Source organism: Rhipicephalus sanguineus, chromosome 10, assembly GCF_013339695.2.
Source record: "Rhipicephalus sanguineus isolate Rsan-2018 chromosome 10, BIME_Rsan_1.4, whole genome shotgun sequence".
Taxonomy (NCBI): Eukaryota; Metazoa; Arthropoda; class Arachnida; order Ixodida; family Ixodidae; genus Rhipicephalus; species Rhipicephalus sanguineus.
The window spans coordinates 68009540-68031766 of record NC_051185.1 but is presented as its reverse complement, the minus strand read 5'-3'; the positions used below and the strand labels follow the sequence as shown (position 1 = coordinate 68031766).

Here is a 22227-nt window from a genome sequence, read left to right as displayed (position 1 = left end):
CTCTGACGCAAGGTGTTCCCGGTGTTCTTTTTTTTTTCGTTCCACATCACGAGTCGGTACAGAAAGGGGCCACTTTGTCGTGCACGTCAGAAAGGGCAGCTTTCAAATTGAAAGAAAGGGTAGGAGCGCTGCGTTATAGAAAACACGCTCAAGCTCCTGCGAGATCAGCGTACCACCAGCGGTAAATGGGGAACATAAATAGCTCGCCGTTATTTCGCCCGCACACACATGGCGTGTGGTTGCCCTTTAGATGGAGTGCCATACGCACGAAATGCATACTTGAAGCAGTGGTTAGTTCTGCATTACGGTCTTGCATGCGCGTTTACCACAGACTGTGTAGTCCCATAAGGAAAAACATGTCAAAGGGCACTTCATGAAGAGACGTTGAGAGAAGGTAAAGTACAGTACGTGAAATAATGTTAAAATATTTTTGAACAGTTCGTTGAAGGATGTCCCAAAACAGAATGGCATCTTTGCAGCTAATAAAACAGTGTTCTACTGTCTCTGGTACATCGCAGAGACAACAGTTAACTGAAGAAACAAAAATACCTTTCCTCTGCAACCATGATTTCACCGGCAGTGCATCAGTATGGAGTTTGTAAAAGAAGGTTTTTGTATCAGGAGAAAGATACATTTTCCGAACTCGTTTTAGTACATCATGTCCTGGAAGGTCAGAATATAATGAGCGGTAAAGTGGAGGTGGAAAAAGCTTAAATAACAAATTCTTGTAGAGTGTCTTGCGTGATACTGTGTATAGATATTCTATGGAAAACCGGACCTTGAGAAACCGAACAGCGATGAAAACGTCCTGCATAAATCCCCACAAACACGGGCGTACAGAGAAATCTGAGGAAACAATCAAGTCAGGTAAAGCATTAACGAACGTAATCTGCAAGAATGATCGAATAATATGGGATGGGAACTGTCGCGAAAAAAAGTAGAAATACATTTACGAAGAACTTGACATCAGACCAGACTGGCACCACATCTTGATGAGGTGTTCATCCTTACCAGCCTCCACGTGTGACAAGCTTTGAAGAACTTTTCCTGTTTCTCTGGACTTGCACAGTATATATGCATGTAAGCCTCTGAATGCTTGTGCAGTGCTTGTGCGATTATTGTCGCTAAGTGAATGCATCACTACGTCATAGCGTTTGTGATAATTTCAAATACGCATTATAATAAATACCATGAAAGAAAAAAACAACAAAAAAAACATGGCATGTGGTTTGTGTAACGCAGCGCGCTGGGGAGCGACGGGTCGCTGGTTCGAATCCCGGTTGGGTACTTCAGAATTTTTTTCTTTTGCTTTAATTTTCTTTGTGTTTTTTTGTATATAAGCATACATATACATAGCTTGGATATGGCGGCAACGTCGACGGCAAAAATCCGCCGAGAGTGTCCATATAATTCCTATCGCAATAAAAAGGATTATCTAATCGAACGCGAAGAACTTTTGAATGCTGCAGCCATATAATTTGGTGTGGCACAAAGACATGCAGTGTTCACGCTGTTATGACTCAAGGACTGTGTTCGCTGAGGTTGCATGTTACAGCCTAGGGAGGACTCATGAAGTGAAGTTTATCACTGACGGAAGGAGTTGCATCAGTTGCGCACCGAGTATTACGTATCGATTACAACAGAGGGGATTATGGCGGCGCCCAGGGATCGTTCTGTGAAAAGGTCTATTCACATCGCTCGAGCGGGTGCCTAACCGACACCCAGTGGCACAGCAAGAGACATACCCGAGGCACAAAGACTGGGAAGTCGAACACAAGCCCCACCTCATCACAAACTCAACAGGCGACAGGTAAGGGACGGGCGCTGAATACAGGCAAACACCTACCCACACTTACGTAGACTTCAAAAGATATTCCCCTCAGTCATTTAACTTCTTTATGATGTTTCCAATTATGTTGTAGTTCTGTGCTTGCTTTTTCAAATTGCGGCGCTCTATTTGCCGATGCAACTATTTGTGCCTTTTTACGTATGCAGGCGTCCATTTCTACCTCTGAAAGTGTGGAAGTGTACGTCTATACTTATTTATGGAAGTGTATATCTCCGTCGTGCTTTCTAACAGTACATTAACAACATTCAGTACCGCATAAACTTTTGTGGCACGCATGAATTTCTTTTATGCTCGCCCTACTTAATATACCTACCCCTGTGTAATGTCTGATGGGCCTTTAGGGTAAAGTAAAATATGAAGTATTTCCCAGCCTCAACAATAAGATGCGTATCTTGTTTCTTGCGCCTATATAAAACTCCGAATTCATCAAATTTTCATCAAGTGAAAAGAATGAGCCAACGGTGAACCTCCGGTTAACAACATTTACGCACATTTGACGCCTGAATAGCACAGCGGGCTGTCGACGCCACGTAGAAGCGACCGCAGCTGCATCGAACTTTATAAACTACACCAGTACGACATTTAAATACTTGTCGGTGTGTTTCACGTAACACCGTCTTCAGCATTTCATACCTTCTTTCTACGTAAGTCCTGTTTACGTCTGTATGTGTACTTTAGCTGCTGTCGCTTTTACGTAGGGCAGAAAAGCCATTATATTATTGATCACAATAATCGAGCGTCAAAAGTCGTTAAGCGGTACTTCACCGTCTAAATCTCGTTTGTTTCTTTGCTATTTTAATTGCATTCACACCAAAACTTGACGAATTCGCAGCTTTATACAGATAGATCAATGAAGATACGAGCATGTTGGTTGGGGTGTGGCATATCAGCATTAGGGCAAGGGTATGCGTGACCAAGGCTTCAATTACATGGCATAGTGAATACAATGCCGTGCTTAGAAATTTCGCTTACGCAGATTCGCACGTGCACGCGGTGGGCAGGTAGCGCTACCATTACTCAGAATGCGCCGAAAAGTTTTGCGTTTGCCTTCTCGTTCTCTCCACAGTTAGACAATTGAGTCTGTTCGATGGCGTTTTTGTTGTCTCTTTCTCTTCCATTGTATCCGTGTTTGCACGCCTTATGCCATGAGCTACGACGAACTCCTGTGAATTAGCTCAACTTTCTTTCGTTCTAATATAGCATCAGTTGTTCAAATGAGGAGTCATTTTAGGTCAGGCTATGGTAATGAATGTGGGTTTTGGGGTTGTAGCGGAATAGAAGGTTGTTTGAGACGTTTCAGTGGAAAATGTGAGAACGTATGCTCAATTTAGCGTATGCTCAATAGGGTTCATATCTCTGGTATAAAACGCACGTCTTTCTTTCTTCCTTTCTTTCTTTCTTTCTTTCTTTCTTTCTTCCTTTCTTTCTTTCTTTCTTTCTTTCTTTCTTTCCCTCTTTCTTTCTTTCTTTCTTTCCTTCTTTCTCTCTTTCCCTCTTTCTTTCTTTCTTCCTTTCTTTCTTTCCTTCTTTCTTTCTTTCCTTCTTTGTTTGTTTGTTTCTTTCTTTCTTTCTTTTCTTCTTTCTTTCTTTCTTTCTTTCTTTCTTCCTTTCTTTTTTTCTTTCTTTCTTTCTTTCTTCCTTTCTTTCTTTCTTTCTTTCTTTCTTTCTCTCTTTCCCTCTTTCTTTCTTTCTTTCTTTCTTTCCTTCTTCTCTCTTTCCCTCTTCTTTCTTCTTCCTGTCTTTTCTTTCTCTCTTCCTCTTTCTTTCTTCTTTTTTCTTCTTTCCTTCTTTCTCTTTCCCTCTTCTTTCTTCTTCCTCCTTCTTCTTTCTTTCTTTCTCTCTTCCCTCTTTCTTTCTTCTTTCTTTCCTTCTTTCTCTCTTTCCCTCTTTCTTTCTTTCTTCCTTTCTCTTTCTTCTTTCTTTCTTCCTTCTTTGTTTGTTTGTTCTTTCTTTCTCTTCTCCTTCTTCTTCCTTCTTTCTTTCTTTCTTTTTCTTTCTTTCCTTCTTTCTCTCTTTCCCTCTTCTTTCTTTCTTTCTTTCTTTCTCTCTTTCCCTCTTTCTTTCTTTCTTTCTTTCTTTCCTTTTTCTCTCTTCCCTCTTTCTTTCTTTCTTCCTTTCTTTCTTTCCTTCTTTCTTTCCTTCTTGTTTGTTTGTTCTTTCTTTCTTCTTTCTTTTCTTCCTTTCTTTCTTTCTTTCCTTCTTCTCTCTTTCCCTCTTCTTTCTTTCTTCCTTCTTTCTTTCCTTCTTTCTTTCTCCTTCTTTGTTTGTTGTTTCTTTTTTCTTTCTTCCTTCTTTCTTTCTTTTCTTCTTTCTTCTTCTTTCTTTCCTTTTCTCTCTTTCCCTCTTTCTTTCTTTCTTCCATCTTTCTTTCTTTCTTTTTTCTTTTTCTCTCTTTCCTCTTTCTTTCTTTCTTTCTTCTTTCTTTCTCTCTTTCCTCTTTCTTCTTTCTTCCTTTCTTTCTTCCTTTCTTTCTTTCCTTCTTTGTTGTGTTTGTTTCTTTCTTTCTTTCTTTTTCTTCTTCTTCTTCCTTTCTTTCTTTTCTTCTTTTTCTTTTTCTTTCTTCCTTTCTTTTTTCTTCTTTCTTTCTTCCTTTCTTTATTCTTTCTTTCTTTCTTCTTCTTTCTTCTTCTCTCTCCTCTTTCTTTCTTTCTCTTCTTTCTTCTTCTTCCCCTTTCTTTCTTTCTTCCTTTCTTTCTTTCCTTCTTTCTTTCTTTCCTTCTTTGTTTGTTTGTTTCTTTCTTTCTTTCTTCCTTTCTTTCTTTCTTTTCTTCTTTCTTTCTTTCTTCCTTTCTTTTTTTCTTTCTTTCTTTCTTCCTTTCTTTATTTCTTTCTTTCTTCCTTTCTTTCCTTCTTTCTTTGTTTCTTCCTTTCTCTCTTTCTTTCTTTCTTTCTTGCTTGCTTGCTTCCTTCCTTTCTTTCTTCCTTTCTTTCTCTCTTTCCCTCTTTCTTTCTTTCTTTCTTTCTTTCTTTCCTTCTTTCTTCCTTCCTTCCTTCCTTCCTTTCTTTCTTTCTTTCCTTCTTTGTTTGTTTGTTTGGTTGTTTCTTCCTTTTGTTTGTTTGTTTCTTCCCGCGGATGTCTGTCCGGAAAGACTCAATCCGTCAAACACAATGTGAAGCCTGCACAATGGACTATTTCAAGTGTATATATAGATTTTTAATGAAATATACGACTTCAAGTCGACCTTTTTGTGTTATGCGTGCACTTAAGCAAATTTTCAGCGGCATCTGGGAAACTACAAGCTCTTGAGGAAAACAAAACTTAATATGCACATTGGTACCGCTCCAAGTCAAAGCATTATCAGCATGGAATGTGACAAATGATCAGCTGTGAAAAGACTAATTGCCAACTAGAAACTTGCCGGATTACAGTTCTAAAAGGATAAATATCTAGTTGGAATTTAGCTTATTTACAGCTTTTGATTAGAGGTGTTCTCCATATTGATGAGTAACCTGTCAGCCAACTGCCTGCAATCCTGCTATGAAACCATCAGCGAATGATTCTGTCGCCTGTTGGTTCCATCAACTACTGGTTCCATCACGTACTGGTTACAGTAGCTGCTGGGTATGTGCTTATGGCAGCACTACTGAAACCAGTGGCCAAAGAGCAGGAAATTTTCACTTGGGGTCCTCAAAGGGACATACGTATTCCCACAGAAACAGTTAACATCATCACGTAGATGATACCACAACTATAATATGTAATTTTTGTATGAATTGGCAGGCGAGACTAATAGCGCGAGTTCTTTTCCTTGTTTTGCTTTTCCGTTGTCGTCCCTCTTGACGTACCTGTGTTTGGGTGCCCAGTCGCAACGTTTGAGATGTCAAAATTGCGAAGTACGCTTCTTGCAAGGGGTCCTTATCAATAAGCGTTTAATATACAGGGTGTTTCTTATAGGCAACACATATTTTCATAAAAATTCCATGACACTCAGGCCCATGTCGTCTCCGCATATAAAGTCTACTCCGAGGCGGAAAACCTTTGCCGCACTAAAGTTACATTCAAATGAGTAATTAACAAAATATTCGTTATTTAACTTTTTTGATTATTAACCTGAGGGCAACTGCTTATACGGAAAGGTGACACACGCAAGAATTTATGGTATGCCTGTTTTATTAAATCTCAAGAGACGCACGTAATTTGATAAATTAATAATCGAAATTCAAGGCCCCAGTCCTGGGAGCACAGTAAATGCAGTAGCTGTGTTACATCAGACCGGAAGTTCACGTGACGAACTTTAAAAAAAGGCGCATCGTAGCAGAAGCTGGTCAGTAAAGACGGCTAGCCGTCTAAAGCACACCAGTGCACGCTTGTTATTTGCGTTTGATGTGAACCACTTTTTTTAGTGGTTGTGTTTTGTTTATTTTCCTTTCTTCTTTTATGTAAAAAAGTGTATCCTTATTAAGTCTTTGAGTTATTTACGGTCGCCTTTCAGATATGAACGAATTAATTCCAGACAGAGTGTGATATAAGTAAATTGGCCCTGAATTCTCCTATGTCTGACTAAGACTCACTCGAACAAAATAAAGTTTTTGGTACTGTATTTATTTTTATTTGTTTATTTATGAACACTGGAACCCTCATTTAGGGATTTAGCAGAGTTGATATACATTTGCTCAATTTAAAAATTTGGCAGACAAATAAGAACAAAAGAGGCAAAGTAAGTATAACTTTCCAAAAAACAAAACCAATGGTTCACAATAAACAGACACACATGCATATAATGAAATCAGCACTACATTCATGATAATCACTACTGGAGGATTATCGCTACAGTGGTTCGAATAAACAAGCAAAAGCACACGTAATGAAATTCAGATAATCACTGCTAGAGGTTCGCAGCAAAAAGGTTAAATCATAGTTGTGAAACAACTTCGTTAGTGAGTTTATTCCATTCTGTGATTCTCCTAGGGAAAAAGGAGTATTTAATATTTAAAAATGTTAAGACGGGTGGACAAAGGGGTTAGTGTAAAGGCGTGCCTCTGCCTTTTGGCATATCCTGCAGAGAAATGAAGCACCTGTGATGCGTCTAACTTAAAATAACCTTTAACTAAGTCAAACAAAAATTTCAATCTGAAAACTTTATTTCTTTGTGTAGGTGCTGGGAGGTTGGCTTTTGCTAATAAAGATGTTATCGAAGTATACGGCCGAAACTGTTCAAATAAATCTAACAGCTCGCTTTTGAATTCTCTTCCCATTTCGTTAATAGGTTTTCTAGTGCGAGGGTACCAAATTATGGATGCATAATCTTAAGTGGGTTTTACAATTGCCTTAAACGCAATAAGACGAACGGCGGGAAGGGGAGAGCTTCAGAGGTCGTCTGAGATGGAAGTGTTTGTAATTACATGAACTAATTGTAGCGCTTATGTCTTTCATCCAGCGAAGGTTACGCGAAATCCAATGACCAAGGTGCTTCTAGTGTTGTACCTCCTGCAGCAAAACATTACTGGCCGAATATGCGAAATGAAGAGGGTTGCATTTGTAATAACTTTTCATGAAAACAGTGTTTTTAAAGTTAACCGACATCTGCCAGTTATGGCATGAATGAACGACCTTTTTAAGCGTTTCGTTCAAATAAAATTGATATATGTGGTTTTAAACTTCAGAGTATAGGGTCCAGTCATCCGCATATAACTTGATTTTGACATGTGTACCCCATGATATATATTTTATAGATAACAGGAAGAGGAGGGGCCCCGTGAACTGAGCCTTGAGGGATACCAGAGTCAACCTGTACTGTACGAGAACAATTATCAATGAAGAAGACGTATTGTTTCCGATTGGAATACTCAGTTTGAGACGCATTTTAGGTACGTCAATCTGGTTGTTAAGATGTTTATGACACAATACGTGCAAGCTCTTCAACGCACATGGAAACGTCAGCTGGAGCAGATGACGATGCTTCTCCGCTTGCACTGGCAGGAGGCTCCGTTTCTGTAAACTTCACAAAGCGTTTGTACAAATCACTTATTGAGGAAGAACGATCGAGGGACACGTAATGGCCACCGAAGAGCACGGTGTTGAACATCACTGCGCCAACCCTTTTCTCGTAACCAAGCAGCTCGAGGGAAGAATTGTCGTCTCGGTACCAGAAATGACGTTTAGCCTTCTCAAATTGGTGCTTACCTCGCCATTCTAGATTTTCAAAGCACCGTTCGATGTTTACAGCAGGAAACACAGCGTCTAGTTGTGCTGTGTACAGAACCGCATGCCTGGTGTTTAGTACGTTCAGCAATATTTCGTTGTGGTCTTCGAAAAAATCTCCGATGGCCAGACTGGTCGCTATCTTCATCCGCGTGCCATCTAGGACCCTGGTAGGGTTTACATGAATCCTCTTCTTGAATTCTGGAGTGTTTGCGTAGGACATGTATGCTGCGACTTCTGCGGGTCTCTGAGGTCTTATAATGCTTCCGTGGTGCTTGAAACCGGTCAGCTTTTGAAATAAGCTTTCGTTTTTGTCGGATCGTAAATTGAGAACGGTATGGCTCAGCAACATGGCCGCTCGGGGATACTTTCGACCTCTTACTAAGCTTTGAATCAAGTCAAATCGTTTGGCAAATAAATTTCGGCCGTGCTCGTCGAGAAGTCCAGAGTAATAAAGGTAATCAGTTGAGTTAATTATTTGTCCAAAAGGGGAAAGAGGAAGCCGACACCAAGCATAACTCCTCGCAAGCGTACTGGAAGCTCCCAAGGGTAGCGTGTCAGCATCCTCTCCGCTACTCCAATAGCCGATCGTGCTGTAACGAAAAAAAAACACAACTTTGCCCGAAATTCTTAACAAAATATTCACAAAACGACTTTTGGGGACGGCTAGTATTCGCGCCTACACGAAGATTCCTCATGTCGAGAAACGCAATTAGCAACTACCATACTCGAGATTGCTGTATACGTAGTCTTAAAGGGGCCCTAAACCACCCAGAGGTCGAAATTTAGTTGTGGCGTCGCAAGTTGTGCACGAGGACACGGTGGCACGAGACTACAGCGAACGCTGGCGGAGTTGCACGCGCTCTCGTTTCGCTCTTTCCTTCGCTAGGCTGCGTTCGTCGGCTCGTCTATCCACCTCTCCGAGTGCCCTTCCTCAGCGTCCGAGGTGGAAACGCAAGAAGCGCGCGCATCTGCTAGCAGAAAACAGGCTCTTGTTCGCCCACTGACAGCGTCTCTTGCTCGCGACGTCACCTAATCATACAGGTGACGTCACGGCGGCTGTTGTCGACAGAGCAAAGGCAAGGAGAGGAGCAGGCGAGCGTCTGTTGGTGGTTTAGTGGCACTTTAAAGCCTTTTTTGAGCTAAAGGAATGAAGTGTAGCACTAGATGTCGTAAATTCGCTCTCAGAGATGTCGTAGCTGTCTTGGGTTCAACCTTACCTAACTTGTAGTGTGCTGCAGGCGTATAAAAGAAGACATACTGACCTGATGAATGGACACAATACAAAACAGGATAGAGTCACGTTCCGTATGTTTCCGTAACATTCTGAGTGCCATATATGCAAACATATAAAAATTATCTGAAATCTCTATACATCCCGCGAGAAAAGTAAGGAATTATTGGAATGACACAGAGATCATTTCTCTAGGGATACGTAAATTTGGACTATGCAATTTTTTACATCGTGTGGCGCGGAATGCACTTCCTTTGTAACCATGCAGATTGGCTTATAGAGGTTTCAGGTCGTATTTGACAAGAAACTACGTTAATTACCTCCGTAAGACTCTCCAGCGATGTACAAACTTCGTCCTTGGTATTCAGGGCAAAGTCTCAGCAACCGCCTTACGAATCTCATGACGTGCGTTGTTGTCTCATCAAGCGTTGTGGGATATTCGTCATATTCGTTGAAACTGAATCCAGATCCTACGGGTTGATCCAGATATATAATGTGGAACTGTTCGACCAGAGTGTGATGCCTGTAATAGAGTCCTCCAGTAGAGTTGATACCCAGCGGTCCATTTTCAAGAAACTGGCCGAAGAGCGACGATTTTCCGGGCCCACCTTGCAGCCAGAGCAGGATAGGTTTTCTCCGTGGTTCCTTCTGCATGAAAGGTAGACACACAATTTGGGAATGATCTTTTAATTGCAATGTGGACTATGAGCAAGGTGCAGTCACCGATTGCTTAATATACTAAGAGCATGGTGTTTCGTCTCTACGCGGCATCTTAAGGCATGTGCGCATACGAATACACACACACACACACACACACACACACACACACACACACACACCACACACACACACACACACACACACCACACACCAACACACACACCACACACACACCACATATATATATACATATATATATATATATATATATATATATATCTATATATATATATATATATATATATATATATATATATATATATATATATATATATATATATATATTGTAGCGAAGCCTTTGAGTTGAGTAAGGGGTTGCGCTCTCTATAGCCTTCTAGTGGGTCGTCCTCTTGGGCTCTTCCCGCTCGCGCTCTGAGCTCGTGTTCTTGCTTGACTGTCGCCATTGAGCATCGTCGCCGACTGCCGTCTAATAAACACCTCAACAAATTGGTGGAGAGTGCTGTGCTCCCATTCGATGCCCCTGGAGCTAAGATCCCGTACCCTACCAACTACCATGCCTCAAGACGCTGCTCAGCAAACGCCTCCTCCGACAACGACCTCCTGCCCCGGTTGTCCCCCGCATCCGCGACCCCCCTATCTTCACCGGCGCGGATGGGACCGACGTTGAGGACTGGCTTGCGGTGTACGAGCGTGTGAGCGTACCCAATAAATGGGGACGAGGCAGGCAAACTCAGCAACTTGGTTTTCTACCTCGCGGGTGTGGCGGGCCTGTGGTACACAACCACGCCACCGATTTCCCCACGTGGTCTGCTTTCAAGACCGCCATCATCGACGTGTTTGGCCGCCCTGCTCTTCGTAAACTGCAAGCCGAACAACGTTTACGTGAACGAGCTCAGCAGACCGGTGAGTCCTTTACGAGCTACATAGAAGACGTCCTGGACTTGTGCAAGAAAAGCCGACGCAGCTATGCCTGAGTCTGACAAGATCCGCAACGTTATGAAAGGCATCGACGGACGACGCCTTCACTATGCTGCTCGCCAAGAACCCTCGTACTGTGGCCGAGGTGATCACGCTCTGCCAAAGCTACGAGGCGCTGCGCCGGCAGCGGTTGCTGACCCGTCGACCTGCATCACGCGACGCCGATCTCGCTGGCTTGTCGGCCATTTCTGATCAGTCCGCCTTGCTAGCCGAGATCAAGTCCTTTGTGCGCGAGGAAATTGCCCGCCAGTTCTCCCTACTGGCCTTCCCTCAGCAGCAGCATGTTGAACAGCCATCGACCACGCTGCTGCCTCCCTTACGCCGCGCTATTCAGCAGGAAATCGTGGAGGTCATGCCGGAATACCACCAGCCCCTCCGGCGCCTGCACCGCTCAGTTACGCGCAAGTTGTAGCCAGGTCTCTGTGGCTGCCCCACTTACTTACGCCGAAGCCGTCGCCAGACCTCAGGCCTTTGAAGCGAGTGTGCCGGCTGCGTTTACCGACGTCATACCTGGGCCACCGATGCAGCCCATCATGCAGTCGTATCAGCAGACGCCTCGTCCACCGCGTCCTGCGTCATGGATGGGACCTACCCCGACGAATCGATGGCGCACTTCTGACAACCGCCCGATCTGCTTCGCGTGCGGTTGCGCCGGTCATGTTGCCCGCTATTGCAATCGCGTGCAGCCGCCTCGTGTCGGCTCAACCATCACCAGCCAGTCAAGCCGCCCGTATTACGCTTCACCGCCGCCTATGTCACCGTCGTCTCGCTCAGCTCCATCTACACGCCGTTCGCCGTCACCACGACGCCGATCACTGTCACCGATGCGGCCACGTCCGGTCCCACGTGACCAGGAAAACTAGTCGTCGCAGTCCACGAGGCAAGGGCTGCGGCGCTGTCGAACTGCAAAAGCCCTCAGAGAAGCCCATCGAACGTGTTAGACGTGTTTGTGGACGGTGTTCACGCATCTGCCCTTATCGACACTGGAGCCGCCGTATCCGTTATTGACGCCAAACAGCCGATTACTGCGAAAAGTGACGACGCCACTTCCCGGGCTCTCCCTCCGTACAGCCAGCGCCCAAAGTATTCACCCTACAGCGGTGTGCACAGCCCGCGTCATGATTCACGATGCTCTGTACGCCGTCGAATTGATCATAATTACAGCATGCTCTCACGACGTCATCCTAGGATGGGATTTTCTCTCCCACCACGACGCCGTGATTCATTGCCACCAGCCGAAATAGAGCTCTCACCATTCTCTGATCTGACGCCGGCTGACTGTCCATCGTCTGTGAGCAAGGTACTCGTCAAAGACGACACCACAGTGCCTGCAAACTCGTCAACGGCGGTGTCCGTCTACTGCGCCAGTCTCTCCGACACCGTTGCACTCCTCTCGCCAACTGACCGTGTTTGCACGAGGAAAGGCTTGCTGGTGCCTTTCGCGACCGTGCAAGTCACTCGGGGCAGCGCGTCAATTTTTGTTATCAACCCATCTCCGTACAGTGTTACGTTGGTGCGAGGAGAATGTCTCGGCAGCGTGGAACCCCTCGAAGATGCACAAGTTATGGACGAACCAGATGACACGCACTGCCCAACTCCAGTACGCTCAGTGCTGTTACCACGTCTGGTTCATCGCCCGATGACGTATTCGCTTCTTCCATTGCTGACAACCTTACGCCGGTCCAGCGTTCCCAGCTTCTGGGTCTCTTGGAAGAATTTCGCGCTTCTTTCGATGTCGCTCAAACTTCTCTCGGCCGCACGTCCACCGTTACGCATCGCATCGACACTGGCGCCCAACCGCCACTGCGGCAACGTCCATATCGCGTATCTCCCACAGAACGCCGCGTAATCAACGCGCAAGTCGACGACATGCTTCGACACAATGTTATTCGACCATCTAACAGCCCCTGGGCGTCTCCTGTCGTTCTTGTTGCGAAGAAGGACGGTTCTGTGCGTTTCTGTGTGGACTACCGACGACTCAACAAGATCACTCGTAAGGACGTGTATCCACTACCGCGCATAGACGACGCGATTGACAGCCTACAAGGAGCAGAATTCTTTTCATCCATCGATTTGTGCTCAGGGTACTGGCAAGTACCTATGGCTGATGACGCTCGACCGAAGACCGCCTTTGTCACGCCCGACGGCTTGTACGAATTCAACGTCATGCCGTTTGGGCTGTGTAATGCGCCCACCACCTTCGAGCGCATGATGGATACTATTCTGCGCAACCTGAGATGGCACACGTGCTTGTGCTACCTCGACGACGTCGTTGTGTTTGCTCCAGACTTCTCCCCGCATCTTCAACGCCTCCGGCATGTGTTGACGCGTTTGAGCAACGCTGGTCTGCAACTGAATCTAAAGAAGTGCCGATTTGCAGCACGGCAGCTGACAATACTCGGCTACGTCGTGTCCAAGGACGGAATTCTCCCCGATCTAGCAAAGCTGCGGGCCGTGACCGAGTTCCCGAAACCGACGTCCGTCAAAGAACTGCGCAGTTTCGTAGGACTGTGTTCCTACTTTCGGCGCTTCATTCGAAACTTCGCGACTATCATATCGCCGCTGACGAAGCTCCTCGGAAGTAACGGGCCCCTCCATTCGTGGTCGTCAGAGTGCGACGACGCTTTCGCAACGCTCCGTCGTTTGTTGACGTCGCCTCCCATACTACGCCACTACGACCCTACGGCCCCTACAGAGGTACACACAGACGCCAGCGGTGTTGGCCTTGGCGCTGTCCTTGCGCAGCGCAAACCGGGGTGCCCTGAATATGTCGTGGCATATGCAAGTCGTACGCTTACTAAAGCCGAGACCAATTACACCGTCACCGAAAAAGAATGCCTGGCGATCATATGGGCCCTTACAAAGTTCCGACCCTATTTATATGGTCGCCCATTTGATGTCATCACCGACCATCATGCCACTATGCTGGTTGTCGTCATTGAAGGATCCCTCAGGCCGCCTCGCCCGCTGGGCACTTCGCCTACAGGACTACGATATCCGCGTGCTGTACCGCAACGGACACCAGCATGCTGACGCCGACGCCCTCTCGCGCTCGCCCTTGCCTGACGACAATACCCCATGCTCGTCACGTAACATTATTGTTTCTTCCATCGACGTTCACACCATCGCTACCGAACAGCGCAAGGATAAATGGATCGCCTCGCTGATAGACTTGCTCACTGATCCGTCGGCAACACCAACCACTCGCGCGTTGCGTCGTCAAGCCCACCATTTCGCCATTCGTGACGACCTACTGCACCGACGCAATTACAACGCCGATGGCCGCCAGTGGCTACTTGTGATACCCCGCAGTCTGCGTTCTGAAATATGCGAGTCCTTCCACTGTGATCCACAATGCGCGCGCTCTGGGGTATCCAAAACTTACCACCGCATTCGACAACGATACTTCTGGCGAGGGATGTACCGCTACGTGCAGGAGTTCGTTCGCTCCTGCCTCGATTGCCAACGCCGAAAACCTTCAACGCACGTGTCACCCGCTGGTCTACAACCATTACCTTGCCTTAACCGTCCGTTCGGGCGCGTGGGCATCGACTTGTACGGACCACTTCCTCTGACATCGGCTGGTAACCGCTGGGCAATCGTCGCTGTTGACCATCTAATGCGATACGCCGAAACCGCCGCCCTCCCAGCGGCTACAGCACGCGACGTTGCCTCCTTCCTGCTACACCGATTCATGCTGCGTCACGGTCCACCCCAGGAGCTTCTCAGCGATCGAGGCCGTGTCTTCTTGTCGGAAGTCGTGGAAGCCATTCTGAAAGAGTGCCATGCTGTTCACCGCAAAACTACTGCTTACCACCTCCAGACGAATGGCCTAACCGAACGCTTTAACCGCACGCTCGGCGACATGCTCTCAATGTACGTCGCCGCCGATCACACAAATTGGGATGCCATTCTGCCCTTCGTCACCTACGCCTATAATACCGCCCCTCAAAGCACAACTGGGTTTTCACCCTTCTTCTTATTGTACGGAAGGCACCCGTCGCACACCATCGACACGATACTCCCATACAAGCCGGATTCAACTGAGTGTGCGCCGATTTCTGACACAGCCAGGCTTGCGGAAGAGTGTCGCGAGCTTGCCAAGACTTTTACAACGCAGGAACAAGAGCGGCAGAAGAGCATTCGCGGTGGCACCACCACTTCTGAGTCCACGTTCCTCCCTGGAGCACTCGTATGGCTCTCGGTCCCTACCACTGCAACTGGCCTCTCTTCAAAACTACTGCCGAAATACGAAGGCCCCTATCGGGTCGTCGAGCGCACATCCCCGGTCAACTACGTGATCGAACCCATCGAACCATCTTCGGACATGCGCCGTAGAGGGCGCGACATAGTCAACGTGGAGCGCCTCAAGGCCTACTATGACCCACTCATAGTGACGAGCTGTTAGGTCGCCGGATGGCTGCGTTTTCGTTCCCGGGGTAATTGTAGCGAAGCCTTTGAGTTGAGTAAGGGGTTGCGCTCTCTATAGCCTTCTAGTGGGTCGTCCTCTTGGGCTCTTCCCGCTCGCGCTCTGAGCTCGTGTTCTTGCTTGACTGTCGCCATTGAGCATCGTCGCCGACTGCCGTCTAATAAACACCTCAACAATATAATAAATTATATATATATATATATATATATATAATATATAATATATATATATATATATATAACTGACACGACAAATGTTCTGGTAGTACCACGCGGGTGAGATACAAAAATTAGATTCCCACATTTTGTCACATATATGAAGCGATAGCTTCGTGCAGCGTTTAATGAATTACAGCTTTACGTGAACCGGTTACCAAATCAAACAGTTCGTCTTGTGAAACGCAGCTCGGATGACACTGCTATTTGAGACAGCGATCTTAACATTTGCAGGCCAGCTGCCGGTAAGTAGCCGGTAGGGAATAATGGTGGACTTCCGTACCTGCAAATGAAGCTTGATGTGGTAAAAATAACAGTTTCGGCGCAAGGAAGATGCAATGAATGCAATATCAACAAATCGTAATGGTATACGAAGCAAGCCTAGCAGCTAAATCTTTTGGATCCGATCTCCCCTAAGTCTACAAAACGCTGGTGTAAGAAAATGCTGCCGCTCCAGGGAGCGAAGTGCTTTTCGTGCTGTATGACGTCTCAACGCGAAGTAAACGGTGAGAGCACAGCAAGTACAAGGGTATGCAAGCGCTACAAGGGTATACTAACGCGTGTCGAGCGGTACAAGGGTATGTAAGTACAAGGGTACACTAACGTGTGTCGAAATAGCGGGCGCGCCAGCGCTCGCGACTGCGCCCTTTTGACCAAAGTTCGCAGTTGCTGCTCGAGCGACGCAGCCGGCCATTTCTGCTGGCCCTGGTGCGATCTAAGAGTGATCCCATACCGCTGTAACGCGACACCACAGTGCAGGTGCGGGGTTGGTAAGCCGCGCTTCCTCGAGAGAGGAACAGAGGGAAAGGTCAGGGTAGGACAGGTGGAGGCGCTCTGTTGATTTCCTCTAGCAGTTGCGATGAAACCCTTTCGCTTTCGCGTCGGTTGATAAACGTCACTGCATTTTTATTGCGACAGCAATTATATGAACACTCGAGGCGCATTTTTGCCGTCTTCGTCGCCGTCATGTTCCGTATAAAGCCCAAGCCGATAACATCGTCCCGTGCGTCGCATGTTGTATGTGCGAGCTAAAGTGTGCGAAACCTGCAGACGGGTGCAGCTCAAGCAGTGATTAAAATCGCCGTCTCCATAGGACGAAGAAGCATGAAGCGGTGCCGCTTGGGGGCTTACTGCGTTTTAAGGCGACAGACAGCACGAAAACTGCTTCGCTCATTGGAGCGGCCATTTTCCCTACGTCAACATTTTGTAGAGTAACGGGAGATCGGATGCTAGATGAGTTAACTGCTAGCCTTAGTTTCTATAACATTTCACTTTGCTGCTGTCAGATTAATTGCTTCGCCCTTGCTGCGAAGCTGTGACTTTGTCATCGTTCCCGTAATGTCACGCTGGTAACTAAGCATCTGAACACTTCACTGCTTCGAAATATTACCTGGCGCAACTTGCTTATGAGCACTGTGATGTACTTATGAGAGTGGTTTATTTATGATCGCTGTCAGTATTTATGGAAAAGCGAGTGAAATTTTTACAATGCGAGTTCCTCACCGTGGCTTTGATGAGCAAGAAGAACAGGTAGGAAAACTTATCTTCGTCAACGGGAATAAAACCAGAATACACTGTCAGGTTGTCGCACGGCTTCGGCAGGCAAACACGACTAGCTTGTCGCATCTCAAGAAGGTCATCCCAAGGTATCCTGTCATTCGTCGGATGAAGCCGGAGATCGTCGTATGGTCCTCTGTAAAAGAAAGTCAGAAGGAAATCTGACTTCAGATGTGAGACAACAAACTCCTCAGAAATCATTACTAGAACAATAAAGGGACACTGAAGAGCAAAACGATTTTTCTCGCATTAGGAAAGTAGTCTTCCACGATACCAAAAACACCACGCTTTCTGCGCGAAAATGCTTAATAAGCGAGAAAACGCGAAAAAAGAAAATACAGGTGGCGACGCCACCTTGGAATTCCCGCACCATTTGCCGTGACGTCACATATTTTTGACGGCACCTGCTTGGGCCTACGTAGTTCCTAATCGGTTAAATCGAAGTACATTGTCCTCTGAGCGGGCCAGAGACTTGACATAACGAGTTTGTGCAAATTTCGTCGATCCAGTGGCGCCACAATACGTTAAATGCTCTTTGAAGTCTTTTACGTCACGAATTACAAAGTTCGGCGCGAAACTGAAAAATGAAACTTTGAACTTGGTTTTCTCCTATACACCTATGGTGGTGAAATAAACTACACAAGAGTTCTCCGAGCACACTTTATCAATCTAAATCAATTCATTGTTTCTCTTTAGTGTCCCTACATTCGATAGGTGTATAACAGGGGTCTCAAACTCACCTTAGACAGCGGGCCGCAGTCACAAAATGCAGTCCCGCAAGGGCCGGGGCGGTAAAGAAGCTTTAAGCGGGGGGCGGGGGTTGCTTTCTCATTTATAAAATAGGTCATTTCTTAAAGGAAGCCAGAGTCCGAATTTCAGAAACATCGATACCGATGTGCAGAATGACTGAAATGTGAACGCCGATTCAACTAGCCCACCAAGCCATCCTCGTGAACTGAAATATAGCTTTGGTTCGACGGATATGCCTCAACACGTGGTGACCACACGGGTTACCCCCCGAAAAGAATGCTTGGGATCAGTCATGTCTGTGTCGCTCATGGAAGTACTTCCTTAAAACATTTAAAAAACATATAGGATGAAGACAATCATGGGCGGGCCACGGGCCGCTAGCCACGCATTTGAGACCCTTGGATAATAGGAATACTATCCTTCGGCTTTGTTGGGCAGAGATACAGAAACGCCTTCCGGCGGGGAACTTAACTTCCCGCAGGAACCGAATGCATCACGTGACACATTTGTACGGGACTTTTTCGCGCTCCCAGCTGGAAGCTGAAGGTACCTTCGAGAGCTCTTAGTGAAACAGGAGAGGAATGAATTGACTGCGACGAACACTGTCTTGATTGTACAACAGAAGCTGAGAGCACGTATATTGTCAAATTAGCAATTACTGTTTAGTTTTGTAATTTTCTTTTCTCAGTTCAAGATTTTCCGAGAACATTGCAGTCGGGTGCGTGATATACCGCTTTCAGTGATTCCACTGTTTCGTCATAGCAATAGGTTTCATGATTCTGGTAGAGACGTTCTGACAACGCTGGCTATTTGTGTAGTATAGGAAAGCGAACTCGGCCCTACTACTTTCATTTGTCCATTATAAAACTATGATTTTTTTGTTATGTTGCGCAAGCGCGATAAATAAATTGTAACCCTCCCTGAGGAAAATAAGCGAGCACAACGAAATTTCGACGCCGCACACAGATTACAGGAAAACACTTCTTATTATTTTTGATGCTTGAATGGAAGCATATAGAGCTAATCACTTGTAACCTTAACCGAGTTCGGGCCTGTTCTTTTAATTTTTTTGTAGTGAACTTCGTCTAATGGCCATATTTTTGCAATGTTATTCCTATTAGGTTCTTCGAACGTCCTGCGATAACTTGTTGCCATTTCTCAACAAAATACAACGTGTTGTCAAGTCTTTCTGTGTCCTGCGTCTTTCGCGCTGTTTCATTATGAACGCAAACTAACTAGCCCAACTCTCCCTTTTGCTGCAGTAAAATACAACATTTCTTTGCGACTTTTGCATAGAGTAACGACATTTCATATGTGCTATAGAGTATGTGCCCGTGCGTACCCTCACTGTAAGCTTGCAGAGTATATAGCAGATGATAGAGCTGAAGAGGTGGCCGTCAGACACCGCCTGATTGTCCCCTCTCCTCGAAAAATCTAATTTCACAAAATAAAGTTGTCTCTCTCTGCCTCTTTCTATAGACATTATGTCATCGCAACAGTAGCAGGATAACCTCAGTCGCTGTTGCGATAATATAGTATATTCGTTAACTTGCTACAAACCTACAGCAAGATCATGCATTTGCAAACAATCTGTCATGCTTACGAAATGTAGCCAGTTATGTTGCAGCTTTTTACTAGAAGAGCGTGTTGCCTCAAAAAAAAAAAAAGATTCAAGAGACACAAGCCTTTTTAAAAATCTTCCTGTAACCCTTATTCGACTTCAAAGAAAATATTTGTTTGCTGTTCGCGTCTGCAAGCGCGCAAGTCTTATTTACACGTAATATTGGTCTCTACAGACCTAAAGAAAAATGGCTGAATAAAAAAGGTTAGTTTTCGCACAGGATTGTCTTGAGCCCCTATGAGCAGAATGAAAAAAAAAAGAAGAGGTTTTTCTATAGAAGCATTTCATATGTGGGTTACTGTTCAAAAGTGGAACAAGAAAGGAAAAGCGATAGGTGAGCATAAGCTTTTGTTGTGAGAGATACGTTGCTGAAGACACACTGCACGAGGCCACAATATTTTGCAGAATCACGTCGTCGGACGAAACACTTGCTCAATCGTGACGACAAACAGAAAATACTCAAGAAAGCCAGGCTTGTGGGCCCTCTGCGTTTGCGAAGCAGTTTTTCTCGAGGCTAACTATATAGTTAGGTAAGGCTCGTTGTATTTTTGAGGTGTTATACGGCGAATTTGAGGCCGCGCACTCAGTTAAGGTGTTACTCAAAAGGATCCTACGATGTGGCGCACTCAAGTACTTTTCCGATAATAACTGGATTACACTTACAGTTCGTCGAGATATTTACAGGGTGGAGCGGCGCCTTTGGTGTCATCGAAGAAATTTTCGTCATTGGTTTCCCAACTATTGCATTCAGGCGCTGATAAAATGGAGACTGTAATGAGAAATTCTCGGAAGAACCGTTGCAGCTTCATTGAAACGGAGTTAACGACCCAACAAATTTCAGAGAAAATGTGCGCAGAACTCGCCGTGTTCCCGCACGTTCCGTCTGAAAGGTTCTCTCAATTGTGTAAATGACATTTACGAAGAGCCATGCGTTGAGTATAACGTAAAAGAAGAAAAAACAATAAGGCAAAAAACTTCCAACACATCGTTGTTGAAAAATATAACTCTTGGTAGTGGTGCAGCGATTGATTGAACTCGCACATCTGTGTAAACATATTGATATAAAAAAATATATTTCTTGATCTGCGAAAACTTGTAGCTGCGATAAATGGATTGGCAGGGGCAGTATTGCAGCTTTGGGTGCGGCACGTTTTTTTGTATTTTTTTTGCGACCGGAAAGTCGTGGTGTTTCTACAGCCGCGCGTTTTTAAGTAATCATGGATCACGCATTTACATATCCACGGATTCTGCAGCCACCCAATCAATACGTTATCTTTTGCGACTCGAGGTCAGCCTTACAAACACCGCAGTTTGCCTTACGGCATGAATTACCCGAGCTGCTAGTGTATGAAATGAAGCACGATCGCCGCCAAGCGCCCGTTAAAGGACACGATACTACATTTCAGTTGTTGCCGAGCCATTACGGAATTGTCGTCAGTGACCGCTCTGATAAAGCTGCACAATCGGCTCATGAAGAAGACCTGCGGATGCCCCATACCATTTTCTAGAATGGGCGCTGCACGGTAACTGCAGTCACTTGCTCGCCGCATCACACTTTTAGAACGGAATACACGGGCTTGTATTCGAGTGACCCAAATTTGCGACATCGTTTGCCGTCCGGGCTCTCACGACGCAATGAAACTTTGCTATCGCATGTGGTTGGGTGTGGCATTTACGAATGGATATGTCATTCGAATGGCCAACAGTGTGGCATGCAACTTATGCGGATGTGACGAGACAATTCAGCGCCATTCTAAGCCACTGCCAATCCTACCAGACTCAACAACGCGGTCTAGAAGCCAAACTACACCGTCTTGATACAAAACCACTATCAGAGAACAATATCCTGGGACCTTGTCCACGAAAGCCCTATAGTGCTACTTGAAGACGAACAGATTTGACGGGCGTTTGTGAACTACCAGCGCTAGTTCGTGTTCTGTGTCTTCACAATAACGGTTCATTTCTGGTTTCTTCTTTTTCTTACCCTTGTTCTCTCTTCTCTATCCTTTCTATCATTCGCCCTTCTTGCCTGCCTTTTCCTTTTTCTTTTCCCTCTCTCTGTCTCTATGCTTCACCCGCGTTGTTTACAATTGAGGCTTTCTACTGAAGCCGTAGCTTGCCGCCATTGAGTTTACTTTCATGCGCTGAATAATTTGATGGGACAATATCATATGAAAGATGATAATTTGTGCGCCGAAAAGAAGCGTGAAAGTGCATACGCCGGCACGATTGGAAAAGGCCTGCCTTTGGCACGTATTCGCTAATAGAATGCTCCCGCTGTGGAAGCCATGGAAGCTTTTGTGCTCTGCGGCTTTGCTAGGATATGTTATCATCTTGAGGGTTTTTAGGAAATGTGTTCTCTATGACCATATGAGGCACGAGAGTGAAAACACTCTGTGAAGGTTGGTAGTCGCATAAACACGTCTGGCACACGATGATTGAAGTCACGGTTGTTTTTAGGTGTAATGCAATAGACATTGCTTTTGTAAGTGTAACCAAATCTTCAATTATTTGTGTCCCTTAACACGAAAAACATTTCGTTGAAATGCCATAAGCGCTGCAAGTGTTGAACTATGGTGCGGGCGACAATGAAGTGACCGACTTCATTTAGCGAATCCTTGGCGAGAGTTCAACAAACACTTGCATTTCTTAAGCACACTTGCTTGTAAATGGGTGCGGGTGTTTACAAGTTTCCGAGCACCCTTTGGGAAAGATACCTGGAGCTTGTAATTGATGGCTGCACGCGAAGTAATATTCTGTAAACACTTCAT

General features: G+C 45.5%; 1 protein-coding gene across 1 annotated transcript in view; it reads right to left on the bottom strand.

Annotated features, from left to right (window-relative positions):
• The window catches only part of LOC119406468 (venom serine carboxypeptidase-like), a 45055-nt gene extending 27840 nt beyond the window's left edge, over window positions 1-17215 (bottom strand). The window contains exons 1-2 of the mRNA XM_037673216.2: window positions 17032-17215; window positions 9546-9873 (exon numbers count right to left, since the gene is read on the bottom strand). Of these exons, the coding sequence (XP_037529144.2) occupies window positions 9546-9873; window positions 17032-17154 (451 nt within the window). The 5' untranslated portion in view covers window positions 17155-17215. The remainder of the gene's footprint in view (window positions 1-9545; window positions 9874-17031) is intronic.
• Between the last annotated feature and the right edge of the window lie 5012 nt (window positions 17216-22227).